Here is a 23,194-nt window from a genome sequence, read left to right as displayed (position 1 = left end):
CAGATGCTATAATTTGACTCACTGATGTCGATCTAAAGTTATTCTGGAGTGTGGTCTGAGATGAGACAGCTAATTTCCCTGGCCCACTCTCAAGTCACGGGGCCAGGTGTTCTGTGCGGGTGAGGGTGGGAATCTCCCACCCAGGCCAGGCCTGGCTCTGGGCTGTGATTCTGTTCCTTACCTGTTGGCCCATCTCTGCTGCAGAACCATGTGATTTTAATGATTGTAGCTTTTAGGCATGTTAAAACCTAGAAAAGCAAGATCCCTCTCTCTGCACATTTTCTAGCTTCTCCCCCCATGTTTAGAGCTTCGTCTGTTACAAGGCCATGGATCTCGTTGATGTGTGCCTGGGAAGGGATGAGGGAGGTGGGGTGACCCAGGCCATGTGACAGTCCTCTCATGGACTCCACTCACCTGACTTTACCCCTACTCATTGGCAGTGCAAGTGACTTCTTTTTTTTTTTAAACTCCTATTTTTTAAAAAAATTTGTTTTTTAAAAGTTTGACTGTGCCACACAGCTTTGGAATCTTTGTTCCCTGGCCAAGGATTGGAACCCAGTTCCCCCCAGCAACAAACTGCCAAGTCCCCACCCCTGGACTGCCAGGGAATTCCCACAAGTTACTCCTTTTACCAGAAGCCTGGCCTGGCCCCTGATTCTGTCCGGAGCAGCACCCATATCTCACAGATGCTCTGTTCCCATCTTCCTGCCAGCCCCCCAGAACCCTCCCTGGAGACAGACTTAAGGCCAGGACCCGAGAACGCCAGCACTGAGGGTTGTTCACCAGAGGGGTACTGATGGCCATCTGCTCTGGGGAGCATCCCTCCTGTAGCATTTGCAGGGTCAGGCCCCCCAAAACAGAAGCCCCTTGATGAAGGGCCCTGAGACGTCCAGTGTGGGCCATGGGAGGATCTGCTTTCTGCTAGGTATCCCCCTAAGGGACTCCCAGTTTCTGGCCCTGCAGCCCCCACCCTAGGTTAAACCAGCCTCCGTCCTTCCTCCCCTTCCACGTGCATCCACTGAGGGCCAAGGGTGGGTGTGACTCGCGCCCAGTCCTGGACCCCAGACCCTACTCCTGCCCCTTACTTGCCTGCCCTCCCAGCAGGATTGGGCTGGTCCTGGAGAGGGCCTGTCGCATGGCAGGTGTTACTGTCATGTACTTGGGGGACAGGGCAGGGGCAGTATCCCAGAGGCAACACCTGCCAGGTTTTATGGGGGGCTGTGGGATGTCCAGGAGGCAAAGAGGGCCTGGGGACACAGGACCCTAGTCCTGGGGGGTCTCCGGGCCTACCTGTCTCCCCTGGGTTCCCTACCCCAGTTGTGGGCCCTTGAGTTGATCTGGAGGGCAGGAGCGGGGAATCCTCAAACGAATGTGTTGAACTTGAAAACAGCAGGAAAAGCAGAAAGGGAGATGGGGAGGGAAGGGAGAGGTGGAGGCCCGTTGGTGGACCCAGGGTCCCTGCTCTGGGAGATGTGCCTGGCTGCAGCTGCACTGGGGGACTGTCACCCTGAAACAGGCTGTAGTCAGACCCCTATGTGTGCCTGGCTGAGTGGTGGTGGGGCAGGGCCAGAGAGAAGGGTAGTTCTGGGGGGGAAGCTGGGTGGTGGGAGTGAGATCAGACCTAGGAGGCCTTGGTGGGGTCCTCCCTGAGAACCCGTTTGCTCATCATAAACTGGAAAGTGGCCCTTCCTGGCAGGGAAGGCATCCCTGGGAGACTGTTGGGACACCCAGTAAGCGTGAGTCCCTATTCCTAAATGTGGCCGTGCAATTTTACAGAACATGGTACTTCCTTGGAAATGGCTGGGCGGTGCCCGGTAGTGCTCAGACCCCCAGCTGCCGGCGAGGAGGGCAGGGTCCCATCTGAGCCGCAGAGACCGATGGAGGCCATGGGCCTGCTGGGTCTGCAGGGAGTTTGGTGTCTGGCCCTTTTGCAGTAGATGGAATTATTATTTTTAGAAAGGATAATGAAACAGGGTTCACGGCCATCAATCATCCAACCAGGAGGGCAAGGCTGAGGCAGGATCTCAGACCAAGGGGTGGCCAGGGACATGGGGCAGTTCAGGTCTGCTTGCTGCTCTGGCTCAGATGCTGGGTGTGTTTGTGGGTGTTGTGGGGGGCTGGTGGGTGTCAGAGGTGAGCTGGTGAGCATTTGCCAACCCCCCAGGGTGTGAATGCTCCCTGCCTACTATCCTAGGCAGGAAGATGGGACAGGCGCCTCGTGGCTCCACATGCACCACCTTTGTTGTGATTGTTAACGGGCATTTGTATTGCAGGATGACGGCTTTTACAACCTGTATTTCACGTGAGGGAGCTGGACTCTCACTCCCTTCCCACATGAATTTATCTGATTAAATAGAGCCTAAGCACAACAAAAAAGGAGTTGCTCTTGCTACTAGAAACATGGCCCCTGCTGGTGGGGAGGTGGGCTGGCAGCTGCACTCAGGGAGCCCTTCCCCGAGAGACCCCCGCCCCCTGTGAGGTTTCCTTCCAGAATCCCCGCCCAGCACCTGCCTCTTCCAGCCCTACAGGCTGCCGTGGCCCCTCCAGGGGTTTGGGCCCAGGGTTTGCCCTGTGCTCTCAGCCACCCACAAGCACTGCTTCTCCCTGTGATGTCACCGCCCTGTTCCCAGTCTCCTGGCCCCCTGCTCCCAGTTCCGCCCACAGAGTGGGCAGGGGTCCCGGCTAGGGGCCCTAGGCTCCTGTCTGTAGCTTCCTCACCCTGGCTTCTTTGTTTGGTGCAGACCGGCAGGCTGTGTGCCTGCCCAGTGACCTTAGCTGCAAGTGCCCTGGAGGGGAAAGGGACTGCTTCATGCGAGTGAGCCCTGCAGCGGTGGAAGGGTGCGTGCAGACACCCACGGTTGCTTGGCAGGAACCTAGTGCGTGGGGCTGACTCGCCACCCAGCCCCCTCCCGGTGAAGGGCTTCTCTGGCCACCTGTCCCTGCTTAAAGCAGCTCAGATTGAGGCCACCTGCCCCTGCCCAGGGTGGCTCAGATGAAGGAAGCTTGCAGAGCAGCTCTGGTGTCATGGGCCACTGGGGATTGAGGAGGAGGCTCCAGGGACTGAGTGGGGCATGTGGGGAGTGAGTGGACCCGGGAGACCCTGGAAGGCAGGGTCCAGGGTTCAGGAGGCAGGCATGAGCCAGAGCAGTGAGAGCCTCACCCGGGTCCATGGGGGCCACACCCCGTGAGTGTCCTGTCCCTGCCTTGGTGGCGCCAAGGCTTGGATACAGCCAGGAGGAGGTCTGCATAGCCCCAGGGCAGACCTGGACAGTGAAATGGACCCTAACAGAGAACTTTCCAGCACTCAGCCCTCCTGCTGTCCTGCCAGCCTTGCCATGTGTGTGCTGAGCGAGCCCTCCCCCATCCCAGCTGGACGGAGATTGGGGAAGTGGGGCCTGAAGGGACTCTGGGATCCGGGTGCCCGTGGGGGCTACGTTCCCTGCCTGGAGGTGGGCAGGTGCACGGTAGGGGGCTCACTGAATGGGGTATGACCAAGGCCTCAGGCTGCAGGGCCACCCCCGACCACTCCCAGGTGATCTCAGTGGTTTGAACTTCACCTGGGTCTGCAGGTTTGTTTTTTAATTTAATTTAAAAAATGTTTGGCCGCACTGGGTCTTCGTTGCTGTTTGCGGGCTTTCTCTAGTTGCGATGAGTGGAGGCTACGCTTCATTGCAGTGCCCGGGCTTCTTATTGCACTGGCTTCTCTTGTTTCAGAGCACGGGCTCTAGGCACGCGGACTTCAGTAGCTGCGACACGTGGACTCGAGTGTGGGCTCGGTAGTGCTGGCGCACGGGCTCATTTGCTCTGTGGCGTGAGGGATCAAATCCACATCCCCAGCACTGGCAGGCCGATTCTCAACCATTGGGTCCCCAGGAAGGTCCCATCTGCGGGTTATTTTTATAATCTTGGTGGGCCCTCTGGGCAGGAGTGTGCCCTCTGCTCAGCCAGCATTGTGCCTTTCAGCCCATCCTTCCACCCCTTGCCCAGGGCTGGACTGAAGAGGCAGAGGGCAGGGGGCACTCTACTGCACGCTCAGGGTGGGGTGGCTCCATTTCCAGACGAGGAAGCTGAGGCTCAGGGCCCCACAGCTGGTGAGGGGCAGCCCAGGGAAACCCTGTTGCGCCGACCGCTGTCCTGCCTGTCCCTCCCAGCCTGGTTCGGAGCTGCCCCAGCCCAGCCTAGGGAGGGTGAGCAAGCGGCCTCTTCGCACCACAACCCGGAGCCCCCTGATACTGGTACAAGGTCATGAGGGTGTGCAGGCATGCCAGGTGACCATCTGTGGTGGGGAGGACCATAGGGCCGGGTCCCACAGTGCCGAGTGCCCCAGAAGGTAAGGGAGGCTTCTTAGGGGGCTGGTTTTCCCCTGCCTAGCAGGCCCCCTGTCACCCCTGGCCCCGGCCGCCCCTTTCCTGGAGCTGCACTGGGTACCCCAGCCTGTGGCCCCTGACCTTGAGCTGCCTGGGAGCTGCTGCCCCCACCAGCGCCCTCTGAGGTGGTGCCTGTTCACACACGGCCACTGTGTCTGTGGGGCTGGACCACAGCTGTGGGCGCCAGGAGGCTCTGGCCTTCCCTTCTGCTTTGGGAGTAGGGTTTAGGGTCAGGGATGGGACCGCTGGTGACGGTGCTGCAGACGTGGGTCCTGTGATGGTGAACAGAAACACCCATAGAGGCCTGGGGAAACCCCGAATGGGGCCCAGGCACAGCCAGCCAGCGGGGCAGCATCTTAGGGAACTCCTGTCACAAGGGATGTTAGCTGCGGCCGTGTGCCAGGATGCTGGTGGGTCCCAGATACAGCAGCCCCAAGCTTGGACCCTTGAGTGGCATGCACCCTGCTATGTCAGCCAATCCCCCCCACCACCAAGCAGGGCTTTTGTTTCCCACATCCAGGGGTCTATCATGGCCACCTGGAGGGAGCCTGGCGCCTGACAGCCTTGCAGCCCCCAGCCCCAGTCCTGGAGCCCCTCATGGTCGCAGAAGGGAGCTGGCGGGGTGACGTGTGTGCTGGGCTTCACACCCACGTCCAGGGCCTGGCATTCCAATCCTTGCTCACCTGCCCCGCATCTTCAGGAAGGCTCTCCCCGCTGAACCCTTGGACATAAAACGGCCAGAGAGTGCCACCTGGTGGGCAGCAAGGACCCCACCAGTTGGTGCTTCCCTGCCAAGGGTCCCGTGTGCCCCTGGCCACGGCTCAGATGGGCTCTGCGGGAACCAGGACCAAGCCGGCCTGCCCTCCCGCTGCCCGTGGAGTCGTCCCCCAGGCCAAGGCAGGGCGGCAGGCATCTGGCCTTGGGGTCTGGTTGGAAGTGAGCCTTCTGTGCTGGGCTCGAGTGGGGTTAATAGTCATACTAGGGTGAGAGGCCACAGTAGGGCAAAGGGCTCAGGGTCTGGGAGCAAAGCTGTGGCTGGACACTCGCTGCTGCAGAGCTGGACAACCTGAGGTTTGTTTAAATGGGTTTTTACTTCTTGAAACAAACAACAAAGCCATTTGCCACCTTTGTCTTCCTGGGCCCCTGCGGTGTCGTGCTGGTGATGACATGATCATTCTGCTGTGTGAGGGGCCTGGCCGTGGGGGGATGGTCGCGGGGTCATGCTGGAAGTCTCCCTCAGGGGACGGAGCAAGGAAGAATGCGTGTGCAGGTGCACAAGCACAGACACACATCCATACCCACCCGTGCGCCGTAGGTGTGCCGGGTGCTCATGACCCCGGACACCGCCACCCGCAGCGGCACCTCGGGCCCTTCTTGCTCCCCGTCCTGTACTGGCTGCAGGGTGTTGCTCATTTGCTCCGCAGAACTGAATCCCCTCCTACAGCTGCTCTGCCCCCTCCCCATGGCCCCACTGCGCCAGCTTCAGACCTGACGGACTGCGGTGCCCTTTGTGGTCCTGGCCCCCTTCCCTTTCCACTGTCAGTCAGCACAGCTTTTGGTATTTCTAGTCCTGGGTGTCCCCCTGGCCTTTGACACAGTGTCCCTGGCAGTCACCCCTCTCGCTGAGGTTGTCACAAGAATGAAATGAGGTGCTGACCCCTCTTGCCCTCTGGGAAGAGGTGGAGCATAAGTAAGACCCCACACGGGTCTCCCTGGCTGTTAGTGGGTGCCCATCCTGAGGGTACCTGTGAGGCCTTCCCTGTAGGCGTCTTTAGCGGATGGTGGAGGGGCAGTGAGCTGGAGTCAGGAGTGGGCCCACCCAGGCCCTCAAGGACCATTTCTGTCGGCGTTTGGATGGGTCCATAATTTCTTCAAGCCTCAGTTTTCTTACCTCTAAAGTGGGCATGATGATACTTCCTGAGCAGACTTACTGAGGGGACTGGAAGAAAGGGTGTGTGTGTGTGTGTGCATATGTGTGCACACATAGTACACATGCTGTACTGTAGTGTGTTCATGCTGTAGTGAACAACAGACCTTCATCTGTTTCACGAGTTCATGGCCAGCAGGGCCTGGGCTGTAGGCACCTGCCTGTGGGCACAGAGAAGGGCTCTGGAAGCCAGAGCCGGAGGTGCTGAGGGCGTTGGCAGCTCTGTCATGGGGGTGGCCGGGGCGCAGGACTTGAGTGAGTGAAGCCTCCGTGTGGGCAGGGGTTGAGTGGCTCCCCCGTGTGGCCTTGGAGTCTGGGGGGTGACCCTGGAGGGGACAGGTCTGCCTGCTGCCCAGGGGCTGTTGGAACCCTCCTTCTCCCCCCAGGATCATCCCCTCACCACGGAGGGCAGGGCATGGGCTCCCTGGGGACCAAGAGCAGTCTCCTAGCTTCCACGGGCCTCATGACCTCATGTGCAAAGTGGCTCTGAGGGTCACACTCCTGTCACCTGCTGCAGTCTCGGGGGCAGGGTTTTGACTGTTCCAGCGTTGGTGGGGCTCCAGAAACTGGCTTGTTTTATAGATTTGAAAATTCCAGTCCACAGCCTCTCAGAGCCACTCCTGGCTCTGCCCGTCTGTTTGGTCTCCCCATCCCCGCAGGTCCACTTTCAGGGACGTGGGCATTGGGTGGTGGGGAGGCCCACCTGCCACCCTCCTTCTGCTGCTGAGTCTGGAATATCATGCTGAATAACCCCTACCCTCAGCCCAGTTCTGTGACCAGGGCCTGCAGAGGGATTGGGGGGACCCACAGGAGGGCTGCACCCCAGGACTAGCACCATCAAGGAGACTGAGGCTGGAGGCTAAGGCTGGCCACCTAAGGTTGCCGGGTGCCTGCTGCCTCCTTCCAGGCCCCGGGACCAGCCAGGCTAGGGAGGCGCAGGGGTGCGTGTGCTGGTGGAGGTGGCGGGAGGGGAGCCTGCTTAGTGCCCATGGGTCACCATGGCAACGGCACATCCTTGGGGGCTTTTGCGGTTTCCTGCGGCAGCCAGTGCTGCTTGGTACCCTGCAAGTACAGGCTATTTGGGTGGGAAAGCCCAGTCCGGGGATGGGGGGCCTTACACAGTGGGTGGGGGTTGTGTTTGCATGTGTGCCCATGCACGTATGCACGTAAGCATGCATGCACACCTGAAACCTGGCCTGTGGAGGCCCCTGTGAAGGTATCATGCTCACATGACTGGGGGACACAGCCCACATTCCGAGGTCTTTTCCAGGGGCAGGCTGAGCTGGTTTCCCTTGCCGTGGTGACCCTTCCTACCTGGTCCCCCCAGCCCTGCCTCTCTTCCCTGTGTGTGGATATCCAGAATGAGCTCGGAGGCTTGAGCAGGGGTCCAGGCCGCACTTGCCATTGTTCCAGCCTCTTGGGCTCACACTGCCTCCAGGAAGCCCTCCCAGATATCCCATTAGCTGGCAGCGCAGAAGGCCCAGGAACAGAGGCACATCAGTCAGAGGTCAGCTGTGACACCTCGGGCAGTCTCCTCACCCTCACTGAGCCTCTGTTTCTTCCTGTTCAGTGGAGACAGGCATGGCAGCCACCTCGGTACCCATTAGGACCCGGTGGGGTGCTGCTGAGACCTGCTGTGACCTGAGGGACCAGTGATGGCAGGTGTGCTGGGTGGGGTGATGTGGCCCTGAGGGATCAGCTATAACGAACTGAGAGGTTGGGGTGCTTAGTGGGCAGAGGAGCTGGGGGCAGGCAGGAAACCTCAGGGGCTGAATGGTACATGGGCAGACAGAGACACTCTTTGGGGAAGGGGCGTGTTGGAGTTGGAGTGGAGGGACAGGGGGGCAGCCCAGGGGTCGGGCTGCCAGCCCAGAGTTTAGGGGACACCTGGCTGGCCCCCCCACAACGTCCTGACCACGACGTCCTGTGGGCACCAGATGATCTGGGCTTCCCCAGAGCTCTGGTTCAGTGGGGGCGTGAGGGCAGCTTGGAACCCCCAGCTTGGGGGCCATGCTTGTGTGTTGGGGGATCATGTCGTGCTGTCCTGGGCACCGTAGTTTCCCCCGTCTGGTGAGGGTGGGCCATGAGGGACTCACATGGACCAGGTGTTGCAGAAGACGGGATTTCACTGCCCTCTGGACAACACTAGGGGGCCCTCGGTGGGCAGTCAGTAAGAAGGTGACTTGGAAACTTTAGGCTACATGGAAGAACTCTATTGTCTGTCATTCTTGGGGAAAGTGACGTCCCCGTCCTCGGAGATCAGACAGGTCTTGGGTCTCCGGGCCCGGAGCCTGGCATGTGGCCAGCAGCCAGGTCTTCAATCTCTCCCACTTAGTGGAGCCTGGGTCCCCCTCCTACATCCCCAAGGTCTCACGGCCTCTACCAGTGCCACCCCAGAGCTAAGGCAATGTGACAGCCCCGGGGGCCCGCTCCAGAGGGGCTGGTGTGGGAGGGGGTTCCTGCAGCCCTGAGAGCCTGAGCTCCCTGGGGGTTGTCCATGAACCCCCAGAAATGGGAGTTCTGCCAGCCCTGTGTCCCCTGGCGAGGCCAGTGTGGTGCCCAGGGGCCGGCCGCAGATGGCATGCTTGGGCTGCTGTGGCTGCCCCCAGGGTCCACCTGCCCTGGGCCTGGCGGCTGTGCTCCGAGTGCCAGGTCTTGGAGCAACAGTGAGGGTGCTGAGGCTCAGACCACAGCAAGTTGGGGGGAGTGCAGAGCCAGGGATGGGGTCCAGCTGGCCCCTGCGTGCACCTGGGACAGGGACGCAGCGCTGCTTGTCACCGCTCTCTCCCTCGGCAGACGGCGCCCCGCTCAGCGAGTTCTCCTGGTCGTCCTCCCTGTCCGTGGTGGCCGTGTCCTTCTCCGGGCTCTTCACCGTCATCGCCCTCATGCTGGCCTGCCTGTGCTGTAAGAAGGGCGGCATCGGGTTCAAGGTGAGGGCTGGGGGTGGGGGGCCGAGGACGGGATCCCCAGGGCCGGCCCTCTGGCATCCACTCGGCACTGGCCTGCCTTCCCTCCTGGGGCCGCCTGGGGATCATGGAGACCCAGGCCTGGGACCCCATAAGCCCCTCTTCTGGGGGTGGCTGACAGAGGTGTAGGGGCTGTCAGGGACCCCTCCCACTGCCTCCCCCAGTTTGAGTCCCCTCCATGGGGGCAGGGGCTCATTACCATCACCTCCCAGCTCAGGGCCAGGTCTCTGTGAGCTCTGCCTCCAGGGACAGTGAGGAGGGGCCTTGGTGGGGGGCAGGGGCTCTGTGCTCAGCAATTCCTTGAACCTCTGCTCATTCAAATCAGCAAAGGAAGACCAGAGTTGCCCAGACACACTTGCTGTCCTGCCAAGCAGCTCTCTGGCTGGGGTCACCTTACCCTGGGGTTTTCTGCCCCGTGAGGAAAGGACTGTGTACTGTGTAGGAATCATGGAGCAGGGACAGCAGGAGTCATCATTGCTGTTTCTGGAACATCGGCTGGACGCTGGACTGCTTTCCCTCAGGCCACCCTAGTGGGGCTAAGATCCTGGGCTGGGTCCCAGGGCCGAGGTGCCCCTCCTAAGGAGGATAGCCGAGGGGCATCCCCTGGGGTGCTGTTCCCCAATCCTACAAGTACCCTCAGCTGCCCCCATGTTCAGCTTCTGGTCCTCTGAGCATGCAGGACCAGGAGAAAAAGCTGGGAACTGTGGAGCACATCTAGGGCCCCTGCCCCCAGCCCCGTGGGCCGAGTTCTGCAGACTTTGCTGCCTGTGGTCATTCTCCCGCCCCCTCAGCTGCCCCACCCTGGGCTGGAGGTCAGATTCCTGGGCTGGCAAGGTCGGGGGGGAGGGCTGTCCTGTGGCCCGGCATAGCACCACCCCCCACCACCGTTCCCATTCTAAGTGACCACACTGCAGCCATGCCACCCTCCTTTTAGAAGACAGCGCCCTCCCCACATATGTCTCATCACTTGGGGGCCAGGAGAGCTGAGTCCTCCCAGTGCTTGCCTTTTTCCAAGGTGTCTCTGCCACACTTCATGGCCGGGTCATCCTCCCAGAGCCCTCTGAGGAGTGGGCCGGGGAAGCGCAGGGCCTGGGCAGCAAGGCCACGGCCCCAGGAACCTTGGGTCCACACCCAAGCCCCTGCACTGTCTCCCTGACCTGCAGGCACAGTGGGCTGGGCCAGGCGATGCTGGCATTTTCCTGGAGGATCCTGGCGCCAGGCGAGGCGGTGGCGGCGGGGAGGGCTGGGCTGGGGGCGGGGGCCCGGGTCGGGTTGTATAAGTCAGCCCCTCCTCAGGGTGCTGAGAGAACAAGGCCCCAAACAAGGGCCAGCGCAGCCCCCTCCTACCCGTGCCCTCCTCACCTCCTGGGGACATGGTGCCCAGAACATTCCAGCACCAGCGCGCCTCCGTGGGAGGGCCAGCCTGTGCAGCGGGCCCCTGCCTGGGCTCCCCCACCTGGAGCTGCACTGGGGGAAGGGGCTGGGCCACGATGCTCACACTGTCCTACCTGATCGCCCGCTGCGCTGGCTCCATCTGGCGGGCCTCCAGGTGGCAGCGTCAGGTAACCAGCTGGGGCTGCGGCCAGGCCCCTGGGGGTGGGGGTGGGCATCTGTGCCCTCTTCAGAGTCACGTCTGGGATTACAGGGCGAGGAGAGTGGTTCTGACGGCCCCAGAGTGGTCGCCTGGGGAGGGGGAATCCCTTGTAGACCCGCCCTGAGAGGCTCCATCGTCTCAGGGTGCAGTCCAGGACAGGCCCGAAGGGACACCCCAGAGGGCTCCTAGCCTCCTCCTTGCAGCTGAGGAAATCGAGGCCCAGAGAAAGCAGGGTCCTTGGGTCTCAGCACTGGGGGAGGAACCCAGGCCTCCTGGGTCCCAGGCCGGCTGCCTGTCCACAGGGGCAGCCCCACTGCAGCTCCGTGGAAGTCCTGTGACCCTCGGCTTCTGTTTCCCACCTGGCGGTGGTCAGTCCGGGTCAGACAGGCCTGTGGTGCTGGAACTGGGGTTCCGCTTATGGCCTGGGGCTCCTGGGGAACTTGGCCATGGCTCAGGAATGTGAGGGGGGCTTCCTCAGACAGAGGCAGGTGGGAGGTTGTAAAGTTCAACATAGCAGCCAGTCCCAGGAGAGACCCAGCCTGGCGCCCAGGGCCAGGCTCTTAAGGAGCCTGGGGAGAGGATGGATGCTGGCCCGCCTGGGTCAGGTCCCAGGGCCCTGCAGGCAGGCAACCGTGGCAGGTGGCAGCGCCTGCCGGGGGGCGGAACTGGTTGGGGAGGTGGGCTGTCAGGAATGCTTCTTGTCCCGGAGGGGTGGGGGCACTTAGTTGCTTGTTCACTGGGGCAGGGTTGTGGGGTGTGATGGAGACCCCGTCCTGGATCTCCAGCCGTGACCCTGAAGCGACTGACCATGGGTGCCCCGCCCAGGGCAAAGGCTGCAGGGAAGTGGGGTGCTGAGACGAGTGGGGGGCTGACCCTGGATGGGCTGGGGCAGCTGGCCTCCAGACGCACCCCACCCTACTCCCTGCCACCAAGGGGCCGGTGCTGCCCGCCTCGACCTGAGCCTGGTAGGCCTGGTGTGGACGGGCTGAGGCCGGGGGAGGCACGGCTGCCCTGGGGCTCATGGGCCCCTCCCTTGAGGCTCTGCCTGTCGGGGACAAACCCCCACCTACCTCCCAACCAACACAGAACAAACCCTGCCCTCCTGGGGCAGCTGGTGTCCCTGGGGGAGGGGGCGGCAGGGAGTGGGGTCTGTTCTCTGCTCCGAGGAGAGGAGGTGGGTGGAGGAGGCAGCTGGCAGGGGTGCTGGTGGGAGCTGGGCCCTGGGAAGAAAGGGGCCTTTCAGAGCTGGCCTGCACCCCTTGTTCCCTCCCCGCCCTGCCCCCGACCCTCCCCGTTCTGGGGAGCCCTGGAGCTCACCGCGTGTGCACTGCTTGGCCCAGGAGTTTGAGAATGCCGAGGGGGAAGAGTACGCAGCCGACTTCTCGGCACAGGGCTCCCCGGCCGCAGCGGCTCAGAACGGGCCTGACGTGTACGTCCTGCCGCTCACCGAGGTCTCCCTGCCCATGGCCAAGCAGCCCGGGCGCTCAGGTGAGTGACGCCCCGCCGCCCCGTGGGCCCAGGTGGGAGGTTCGGGGGAGGCACGGGCTTGGTGTGTATCCCCTTCTGCTGGGACCTGGGGCGCTGTGAGCAGGCTTGGGCCAGCTGGGGCTGCTGGGCGAAGGGGCAGGGGTTGCTCCGTCTGGTCCTGGGAGGGGCACTGGTGTGCTGGGAGGAGGGGCTTCTCTGTGGTCCCTAGGACGAGGGCTCTGGGGGCAGGGCCCACCCCTTGCGGGGAGGGGCTCTTCGGGGAGGAGCCTTTTGCTCAGGACCCTGGGAGGGGGCAGGAGAGGCCTGGGTGGGCGTGTGCAGGTGCAGGCGGGGCCTCTCTGTTGGCTTCCTTGCCGTTTCTCCCACTCGCCCCATCCCGTGGTCCCCCACCAGGATGGCCACCAACATGGCAGATGCAGGGCCCAAACCACAGAGGTTAAAGGTCCGTAGCCAAGCTGGGCTTTGCACCTGCCTTTGCCTGGAGGAGGAAATGGCAACCCACTCCAGTCCTCTTGCCTGGAAAATCCCATGGACCGAGGATCCTGGTAGGCCACAGTCCATGGGGTCGCAAAGAGTCAGACATGACTGAGCGACTTCACTTTACTTCACTTGCCTGATCCAGTGCTCTGAGAACTCCCAGTTGTGTCTGGAGGCTGGTGGGGTGTCTCCAGCCCCAGGAACCCTTTCCAAGAGCTTCACGGCCAGGCCTGGGCCTGCCCCCAGCTCCTCCAGGTGCACTGAGTGGGGTGTCAGGTGCGGGGGGGGGGCTCTGTTGGCACCAGGGCCTGTGATACTCGGCCTGTCCCACTGGCTTGTGTTCTGGGCCCTACTGGGTCGTGCCCACAGTGCTGCCCACCCTGGAGCCCAGCCTTCATCCTGGGCTGGGGGCTTCCAAGATACAGGGCTGGGCCCTGCCCCCAGGCCCCATGACTATCGCTCCCCACTCCCAACAGTGTCTCCTGGAGGAGAACTCACCAGGTAGGCAGGAATTTCAGGGCCCACAGGAGCACCCTATAAAATCTTGAAGGAGGGGTAGCTGCTATAGGAGGCCCTCCAACCTTCCTGGGTGACCATGGGAGTCTCCGCCTGTGCTGACACCGGGAGCCGGTATGGAGCAAGGGGTCCCCTCAGGGGACACTGCACCCCTGGCCGGAGCCTGACAACTGCCCCTGGCAGTATGTGTGCCTGGGACCCTGAGGAATCTTTGAGACCCAGCTTCTTCCATCCCTTAGGGGACTGTCTCTGGGGATGAGGGGGACAGAGACCCAGGGGAGGGCAGTGATCACATTTTCCATTTTACAGCTCTGCTCTGCTCTCTGTTGGGTACCCTGCTTCTGGGGAGGGAGAGAGATTTGGGTGAAGCTGGGAGAGCAGCCCCCCTGAAGGTTAAGGATTTAAAACCTGGGCAGCAAGGGCCACCCCTCTACACTGCAGGGGAAAATGGCCCAGCCAGGCCCAGTCTTCAGGCTCCCCAGCCTGGCTCCGTGGGCACTGCCCCTTGGGTGCAGGCCCCAAGACCCCTGGCCCAGCCTGCCTTGCCCCCTGCAGCTGCCAGGAGAGAGAGATTTTCCACTGGCTGGCACTTGGCATGCTCTCCTCCATCACTGCCCCAGGGTCCACTGTCAGGGCTGCTGAGCCTGCCTGGGGAGACCCCAGGCTGGAGATGGAGGGGCAGCAGGCTGGGGCCCAGGTGGAGGAGCCCTGGGACTCAGGGCCCAGTGGGACCCCTTGCCCCCAATTCTGCTCAGCATTGAGGTCAGCACTGCCTGGGGTCTGCAGTCCCCGGGAACAGCCCCTCACCCTCGGAGTCTACTGGCTGGCCAGCTCAGCCTGCCTCCTGGGCCCTCTGGGCAGCTAGCGTGGGAGCAGAATTCGGGGAATCCCTTGGGGCACAGGCGGCGTGTGGGTGGGCTCAGCAGCTCTGGCCCTTCCTCTGGGGCCTTCACTGACCCTTCTTCCCTGCTGACCTCACCCGGCCCAGCCCGCAGGAGAATGGGCCCAGTGTGTTCCGTACAGGGCTGTGCCAAGCAGCCCCCAACAAAAGAGCCTTTGGGGTGCCTGGCGCTGGAATGCCAGCCTGTGGCAGGGGTGAGGGGACGGGCCACTCCACTGCCCTCCTCCCCAAGGCCTCCGCCCCAGCCACACTGCCTGCCTGGCCTTGCCTATGCGCTGGTCCCGGCTCCAGGGCCCGCTGTCTGCAGTCTGGCTTGTCCCTGTAGCCAGGGGCACAGCCTTCCCAGACCCACTTAGAAACATGCCCAGGTGTAGCTTTCAGGTCCACAACTCCCCTGGGCAGCAGGCACCCTGCTCCTGATGGCAGCCCCCATCAGGAGGGGGCAGGGGGCTCTGGGCAGCTTCCCAGAACAGGCCAGGCAGGCAGCCCCTTTGGAGGAAAGGCGAGAGAAGGTGGGGTGGTGATGGAGGCCGAGCTGGCATCCCTGAGCCTCCTGCCCTATTACAGTACAGCTGCTCAAGTCCACAGACCTGGGCCGGCACAGCCTTCTGTACCTGGAGGAGATCGGCCACGGCTGGTTTGGGAAGGTGAGTTGCTGTCCCTGGGGTCAGTGGGGGCAGAGGCTGGCAGCATGGTCCCTTTTGCCTGGCAGGTGGAGCAGGCGGGCTGCCTCCCCAGTCCTGGGGTCTTCTCTTAAGGTGCACCCACTGAGACCTCCCTGGGGGCCTCCGGGTCTGGCACCCCTTCTCCGCAAATCCTGGTATCACGCTGGGAGGTACCTGTGACTGGGCAGGGACAGGGAGCAGCGTCTGGGTCCTGGCTTCGCCCTGAGCACCAGGCAGGGGGTGGGGGACGGTGGGTCCATCTTCCTCACGGCAGACCCCCAGAACTCTGAGAACAGCTAGGGACCTTGGGGGAGGCAGACACCAAAGACAGAGTGTTACAGCCAGGAGGGTTTGCCTAGGAGGGATCCAGAAACCATTTTGCAGATGAGTAAATTGAGGCCTAGAGGAGCCCATGGACAGAGGAGCCTCGAGGGCTACAGTCCATGGGGTTGCCGAGTCGGACATGACTGAGGCAACTTAGCGCACACTCAACTGGAGGCGCAGAATGAGCCAAGCTTTGGCAGGAGGAGCAAGGCTGGGGGCGGAGCCTGGGGAGGGTGGTGTCTGCCCACCTGGCGATGTCTGCCCCGCAGGTGTTCCTGGGGGAGGTGAACTCGGGCATCAGCAGCACCCAGGTGGTGGTGAAGGAGCTGAAGGCGAGCGCCAGCGTGCAAGAGCAGATGCAGTTCCTGGAGGAGGCACAGCCCTACAGGTGGGTGGCCCAGGGGACTGGCTCTGCTGGAGGGGCTGGGGTGGGGCACTGCCCGGGAGGCGGGGGTGCGGGCCCTGCAGACAAAGGCAAGCTCTGTGCTGTTCCGCTCTCCTCGGCCCTGCAGCGCCAGCCCCCCGCCCCCTCGCCCCCTCCCTGCCCTGAGTGCGAGTCAGGGGTGGCCTGTTGGCTCCCGCAGGGCCCTGCAGCACAGCAACCTTCTCCAGTGCCTGGCCCAGTGTGCTGAGGTGACGCCCTACCTGCTGGTGATGGAGTTCTGCCCGATGGTGAGTCGCCCGCTCCCCCTAGTCCCTGCCCTGCACTTCTGGAACATGGGACTGGCATCCTGCAGAGGGGCCTTGGCGGAGCCGGGGACCCCTCAGCCCCACCCTGCGGGCCTCAGATCCCCCCAAAGTGGGGTCCAGGTGGCCCTGCACCACTGCCTTCCAGAAGTGACCTGGGGGAGGAGGGAGGTGACCCCACCGCCATAGAGACAGCGGCTGTCCAGGCTGGGCATCCACAGTGCCCGGGGTGGGGGTGGGGGCAGCTGCGTCCCCATCTGCCTGTGCTGCTCAGAGTCACAGCGGTTTTCCCGAGGGTCACCCCGGCCTGCTTGGGGGGCTCAAAGCCCTCATGTCTGGTCCACAGCCTCGCTCATACTTTAGTCTCCAGCAGCGACTACCTGCTAATGGCCTTGCGGGGCCCCTCACAGACAGACAGATGGACAGATGCACACACATGTGCGCACACACACACATGCACAGCTGAGCCGCCTGCCCCCAGGGAGGTGCCCTTCCTCAGATGTGAGTCCCCCCCTGCTGTCTAGTTTCTGGACTCCCAGGGCTTCCCCAGAACTGTCGGGGGCCCCTGGAGCTGGGCGGTGTCAGCCGGTCAGGGAGTTCCCGTGGACCCTCTGGTCACTGGCTCTCGGCTCTGTCGAGGCTCGGCGTCACGGCCTGTGTGGCCTGTCTGCCGCCCACCATCCGAGGGGTGGCGAGCACCTGGCCCCAGGGGTCTGCAGGTGGGATGTGGCCCTGCTAGCCCTCAGGCCGGGGGTCAGCTTGGGGAAAGTGTCTGCTGCCCGTAGGATCATCCTGCTGATGGCTGGCCTCTGGGGGGCGGACACAGGGGCTTCACTGGGCAGCAGTAGCCCCGCAGAGTTAGCAGGATGCCTGGTCTCCCACGGGCCCTGCTGGGGAGGGAGGGCCTGGGGGGCGGGCAGCTGCTTCCCGCTGGCTGGTGATGGTGCTGCCCTTCTCGACAGGGGGATCTCAAGGGCTACCTGCGGAGCTGTCGGGTGGCCGAGTCCATGGCGCCCGACCCCCTGACCCTGCAGCGCATGGCCTGCGAGGTGGCCTGTGGCGTCCTGCACCTACATCGCAACAACTATGTGCACAGGTGAGGGCGGGGCCGGCCCGTGGGCTCTCAGCCTGCTCTGGGGGCTGCGGGAGGGGGGCCCTCAGTGAATTGGTTAGTCTTTGTTCAGCCTCTCGGGACCACCATGCAAAGGGATTTTATCAAATAAAAAGCACCAGGCAGAGGGGAGCTGGACACCTGCTTCTGCAGGAGGGTTAATCGAGGGGACACGCACTGTCTGGCTAGCCTGGGCAGGTACGTGGTAGGGCTGAGACCCGTCCTTTGTCCCCACCGTGGTCAGCGCTGCCCAGTGGCCCCATGCTGGCCCCCGCTCTCCTCTGTCTCCCTCAGGCCCGGGGGGAGGGGTGGCTCTGTCCTGTTTCCTGCCCTGGCCCCCAAAGTCGGAAAGATGGGCCAGGGTCTGGCCTAGGGGGCCGTGCCTGAAGAAGTGGCGATGGACGTGGCCCTGCCAGCCCTGGACAGCACACGGGCCGTCCTCCCCAACAATATCCTGGTGCTGAGTGATGACACACCAACTCCAGCATCAGTGATTTTGTTGAAGAGGGCAGCTGCCAGCCTCCTGACTGCCTGCCGAGCCCAGGCCAGCCCAGCCCAGCCCACCCCACCCCAAGCACTCATCTGTGGCCCCCAGCACAGCTGCACTTTGGCTGAGGTGTGCTGAGCCCACGTTTGCCCCGGTGTCTCGGGCTCCAGACTCCCATGGGGCCATCAGGCAGGCAGGGGAGAAGCCAGTAGCCAAGGCTGTCCTTGGGTGGGAGATAAAGGTGGGTGTGAGCGGTCCCGCTGGGCGGGCACTCCACAGCACCCCCTGCCTGGGCCCCTGTGTGGACAGGGCCAGGGCAGGACCCGTGGCTCTCCATTTCTCCACTGACGCTTGCCTCTAGGGAGCGGAGGGTGGCAGTGTAGTGGGCCGGAGCAGACTGCTGTGTCCCCGGGCTGGCGCGCCCCCAAGGGACAGGTCAGCAGACTGGTGTCTGAGGAGAAGCAGGGGAGTGGATCGGCTTCCAGTGAGGGAGGCCCCACCCAAGGAGAGCCCTTGGGTACCTTGCAGCCGGCCCTGGGCCTCATTTTCCTTGTCTGCATTCTAATGTGTGTTGCCCCGTCCACTCAGACCCTCGAAGTGTCCAGGCTGGGGCTCTGGGCAGGGGGAGGGTGGGTGGGCAGGCTCTTGGATGCCCCTTTTCCCTCACCCACCAAACTGAGCCGAGGACACCCTTGGCAACAAGCGGCCCAGTCCCCTTGCTGTCTCAGGCGCCCCAACCTGGCACTGCCGGCTGACCCCACCCTCCCACCCCCCAGTGACCTTGCTCTGAGGAACTGTCTGCTCACGGCTGACCTGACGGTCAAGATCGGTGACTACGGCCTGTCTCACGGCAAATACAGGGTGAGTGGGGGGTGCCGGACCAGGGCAGGGCTGCCCGCGCGGGCCCGGGATGACCCTGTCCCACGTGCCAACAGGAGGACTACTTCGTGACGGCTGACCAGCTGTGGGTGCCACTGCGCTGGATCGCGCCTGAGCTGGTGGACGAGGTGCACTGCAACCTGCTGGTGGTAGACCAGACCAAGGCCAGCAACGTGTGGTGAGTGTGAGCCTGGCGGTCCCCGTGAGGACGCCACAACGCTCTGCCTGTCTGCAACCGCAGCCCTCACGGCGGCCCCGCCCGGTGCCGAGTGAATGTCCCGTGAGGACCCGGGGCACTGAGGGGCTGAGTCCCACCTGCCCACCCGCAGGCTCCCTCGCATTGGAGGGGATGCAGACTGGCCACTCAAGGCAAGGCCACGTGTGGGAGGCTGTGCTTGTCTGTCCAGCCCTGTTGCCCTGTAGGAGGTGGCCCCAGGTGAGGTCGTGGGGGTTCTGGAGCCACGACCAAGGCTCATGGCAGTGGGGCGGGCAGAGCTCCAGGGCCTGTGGAGGAAGCCCTGCCCCCGTTCCCCTCCCAGGATCTACTGGGCCAATGCCTGGAGATGGTAGGGTCAGAGTAGCAAGTTGAGACATGGGGCATCGTGGTAGCACCTGTTCCCATGAGAGGGGTGGGTAGGGGCTGGGGGTCTCCTGTGACCACAGCCTGGAGGCACAGGCTGGGCAGGTGTTTGGACCCAGTACTGCAGCCTCTAGAGGCTTGGCCATGGTGGTCCCCCGTTCCTGGCCTTGACCCATCTCTGCTTCCCCTCCTGTGCCCTTCCAGCCTGAGGCCTGTCCGGCCTCCCTCTGCTCCTGATGAACCCTCAGGGCCTGGATCCAGGGTTCAGTCCTTCTTCCTCCAGGGGTCTCCCCTGAGCCATTAATTCTGCCACCAACACGGACACTCCATTTCCCGGCTCGACTCTCCACGTGGCTGACTCTCCCCTGCCTGCTCGCTCACCCACACTTACTGGTGTCCCCAGATGACTCTGGCCAAGGCCACTGTGACTTCTCTGTTGCCAAACCTGGTCTGTCCCTCGTGCCCCCAGCCTCCCAGGATGGCCTGGAGTCCCCAGGAGCTGGCGGAAGCCACCACCCACTGGAAGGATCCCAGTTGCCTTCTCCCAGCCCTCAGTGCGCTGACTGCCCGGCCAGTTCCCTTGGCCCACTCATGCTGGCTGGGGTGTCCCTAGGCCCCCCAACTCCCTTCCTCCAGCCTCCGCAGGAGTCTGGTGGGACTGGGAGCTTCTCCAGGGCAGCTCCTGCCCCTGGCAGTGTCTGAGTTTCAGCCCGGCACGGGAATGAATGAATGAACAAACGGACTTGGCTGGTGGGAGGCCAGTCTGGCTTTTATTTGTCCAGGCACCCTGGGCATGGGCTCGGACCTGCCCAGGTGGCACGTCCTGCCCATTTACTGAAGGAAGGCGCTGTCTTCTGGCCACGGGTGTGATGATGGGAGCTGCCCTTGGCACCCAAGGCTTCGAGGACACTTGGACAGCCCTCTGATAGCCGTCATCCTCACAGGTCCCTAGGCGTGACCATCTGGGAACTCTTCGAACTGGGAGCGCAGCCCTACCCCCACCACTCGGACCGGCAGGTGCTGGCCTATGCTGTCCGAGAACAGCAGCTCAAGCTGCCCAAGCCTCAGCTGCAGCTGACCCTCTCCGACCGCTGGTGAGGCCCCCAGGGCCAGGCAGGGGTGAGGTGGCCCTGGCGGGAAGGCCAAGGCAGAGAGGAGTGCTCTGGGTCCCTGGAGCCTAACCGGCTCTTCCTGACCACCTGGGTTTCCAGTTCACCCTGGCTGCCCCCTGGCTAACAGTGACCTCTGGACCACCTTCCGTGCCCTCGGTGGAATGTCTTCTTTACCCAAAACACAAATTTGCCTGCAGGCCTGGCAGGGATGAATGGGCTCAGGGAACCGTGCCCTGACCCATGCCATCGCCCACATCACTGAGCCCATTTTAGGAGACTCCCTTAACTACCCCCAGGGGCTCTTGAGTGTGAGCAGGAGGGGAACCCAGACTGGCTGGGGGCAGACTGGCTCACTCCTTGGGGGCTGCGGTCCTGGCTGGGCAGTACCACCTGTGTGTGGCGGGGAGGCAGGGGCTGAGCCCCAGGGCATCCCTTCCCGCAGGTACGAGGTGATGCAGTTCTGCTGGCTGCAGCCTGAGCAGCGGCCGACGGCCGAGGAAGTGCACCTGCTACTGTCCTACCTGTGCGCCAAGGGCGCCACCGAGGCGGAGGAGGAATTCGAGCGGCGCTGGCGCTCACTGCGGCCCGGTGGGGGCAGCGCGGGTGCCGGGCTAGGGGTGGCAGGCCTGGCCCTGGGGGGCACGGGTGAGCTGCTCGCCACCTCCTCCTTCCCGCTGCTGGAGCAGTTCGCTGGCGACGGCTTCCACGCGGAGGGCGACGACGTGCTGACAGTGACTGAGACCAGCCACGGCCTCAACTTCGAGTACAAGTGGGAAGCGGGCCGCGGCGCCGAGGCCTTCCCGCCACCAGAGGGCGCCCTGAGCCCGGGCCGAGAAGCGCGCCTGCAGGAGCTGTGTGTCCCGGATGGCGCGCCCCCGGGCGTGGTGCCGGTGCTCAGCGCTCACAGCCCCTCGGTGGGCAGTGAGTACTTCATCCGCCTGGAAGACCCCGCGCCTGCCGCGGACCATGACCCCGACTGCACTGGCTGTGCCCCCAGCACGCTTGCCGCTGCCCTGCGCCCCGATGGTAGTGACCACGATGAAGACTCCGACGGGAGCACGGCCGCCTCGCTGGTCATGGAGCCGCTGCTCGGCCACGCGCCGCCCGCGGATGGCCCCTGGGGCCACTGCGACTACTACCCATGCAAGAGCCACGCCCGTGACCTTTCCTGCGCCTCCCGCTCACCCTCACCAGAGACACCGATGCTGGCGGAGCCTGGAGCCGAGGATATCGACTGGGGCGTGGGGGCCTTCTGTCCCCCATTCTTTGAGGACCCACTGGGCATATCCCCCTCGCGGAGCTCTGGGGACCGACTATCCCCAGGTGGGGAGGAGCTGGGGGAGGCTGAGGCGTCCAGAGCTGCCCAGTACAGACACTGGAGCTCCAACGTGTCTGCCAACAACAACAGCGGCAGTCGAGAGCCGGAATCCTGGCTCCCAGGCCTCTCAGGCTACACGGACTGCTGCCCTGGTGTGAAGCAGACCTTGTGGGCCGTCCCTGAGCTGGGCCATCCTCTGACCCCAGAGGTTCCCAGAGAGTCTCTTCTTGGGCCGAAGGGGGCCTCCTTGGGTCAGGAGCTGGGCCACTGCCTTGGCCTCCCCCATCTGTATCCTGCTGAGGGCCTGACACCTGCCCCCTGCCTGATCACCTCCCCCTGGACAGAGGCAGCCATAAGCGGGGGTGACAGCCCCCAGGCAGAGCCCAGGCTTGCAGAGGAGGCCGAGGGGACTGCTGGACTCCAACTGCCCCTTCCCTCCATCCCATCCCCATCCCAAGAGGGAGCCCCACTTCCTGCCGAGGAGGCCAGCACCCCGCCCACCCTGCCTGCCTCACCTACGCCCACTGGCAGCCAGGCACCTGCCACTGAGCCAGCCCAGACCCTTGACAGCGACAGCGGTAGCAGCTCCCCTGAGCTGGAGGCTCCAGGGAGTGAAGATGAGGACACGACCGAGGCCACTTCTGGTGTCTTCACTGACTTGTCCAGTGATGGCCCACAGGCTGAGAAACTAGACGTGACACCAGCTTTCCGCTCCCTGCAGAAGCAGGTGGGGACCCCTGACTCCTTGGACTCCCTGGACATCCCGTCCTCGGCCAGTGATGGTGGCTGTGAGGTCTTCAGCCCATCAGCTGTCAGCACCCCTGGCGGGCAGCTCCGAGCCCTGGACAGTGGCTATGACACAGAGAACTACGAGTCCCCAGAGTTCATACTCAAGGAGGCGCATGAGCCCTGTGAGCCCGAGGCCTTTGGGGAGCTGGCCTCAGAGGGTGAGAGCCCGGGGCCCGAGACTCGGCTCTCTGCCTCCCTAGGTGGCCTCAGCGAGAAGAATCCCTACCGCGACTCTGCCTACTTCTCAGACCTGGACACGGAGCCAGAGCCCCCCGTGGGCCCCAAGGAGAAGCATGGAGGTGTCCCAGTCCCCAGGCCGGAGCCTGATCTGGAGAGCCCGAAGAGCCCCAGGCTGCAGTCTGCACAGCCCTCCCCTGAGCTGGGGGTCCCCGGGGAGGCACAGGGCGCTGGCCCCAGGGAGGTGCCACCACTGCCACTCTCACTGTCACTGCCTGAGGACTCTTCCCCAGAGCCAAGCGCCTGCCCCACAGGCCCCAGGCAGGAGCCTCCCTGGCCCCAAGACCCAGTCCAGGTGTCGCCCATGCCCAACCCCGTGAGTTCTAAGATTTTCTTGCTGACTCCAGTCCGGCCAAGCTCAGAAAGCCACCGCCCAGAGCTCCAGGAGACCCTGGGACTGCTGTCAGGGTCGAACCTGCAGGAACAGACGGGGGGCCCAGGTGCCTCCAGAACCCCGCTCTGCCTGACCCTGCCCGGACTCCCCGCGGCCCCGGAGGGGCGGCCGGAGGAGGAAGAGGAGGACAGCGAGGACAGCGATGAGTCGGACGAAGAGCTCCGCTGCTACAGCATCCAGGAGCCAAGCGAGGAGAGCGAGGAGGAGGTGCCGCCCGTGCCAGTGGTGGTGGCGGAGAGCCAGAGCGCGCGCAACCTGCGCAGCCTGCTTAAGATGCCGAGCCTGCTGTCCGAGGCCTTCTGCGAGGACCTGGAGCGCAAGAAGAAAGCTGTGTCCTTCTTCGACGACGTCACTGTCTACCTCTTTGACCAGGTG

At 63.5% G+C, this 23,194-nt stretch overlaps 1 protein-coding gene across 4 annotated transcripts in view; it reads left to right on the top strand.

Moving 5' to 3' along the window:
- AATK (apoptosis associated tyrosine kinase) overlaps positions 1-23,194 on the top strand; it is a 39,725-nt gene that overhangs the window by 13,985 nt on the left and 2,546 nt on the right. For 2 of the 4 annotated variants that reach the window (XM_043462880.1, XM_043462893.1), the window contains exons 2-11: positions 9,091-9,224; positions 12,195-12,342; positions 14,804-14,883; positions 15,495-15,613; positions 15,810-15,897; positions 16,875-17,008; positions 18,287-18,371; positions 18,446-18,567; positions 19,914-20,063; positions 20,524-23,191. In XM_043462880.1, coding sequence (XP_043318815.1) covers positions 9,091-9,224; positions 12,195-12,342; positions 14,804-14,883; positions 15,495-15,613; positions 15,810-15,897; positions 16,875-17,008; positions 18,287-18,371; positions 18,446-18,567; positions 19,914-20,063; positions 20,524-23,191 — 3,728 coding nt within the window. Of the gene's footprint in view, positions 1-9,090; positions 9,225-10,547; positions 10,823-12,194; positions 12,343-14,803; positions 14,884-15,494; positions 15,614-15,809; positions 15,898-16,874; positions 17,009-18,286; positions 18,372-18,445; positions 18,568-19,913; positions 20,064-20,523; positions 23,192-23,194 lie in introns of those variants that run through there. The other 2 variants (XM_043462902.1, XM_043462889.1) reach the window with 2 other exon arrangements.

This window comes from Cervus canadensis, chromosome 1 (genome assembly GCF_019320065.1).
Source record: "Cervus canadensis isolate Bull #8, Minnesota chromosome 1, ASM1932006v1, whole genome shotgun sequence".
NCBI classification, from domain to species: Eukaryota; Metazoa; Chordata; class Mammalia; order Artiodactyla; family Cervidae; genus Cervus; species Cervus canadensis.
The sequence above is the reverse complement of the archived record's forward strand: the minus strand, read 5'-3'. Positions and strand labels throughout refer to the sequence as shown.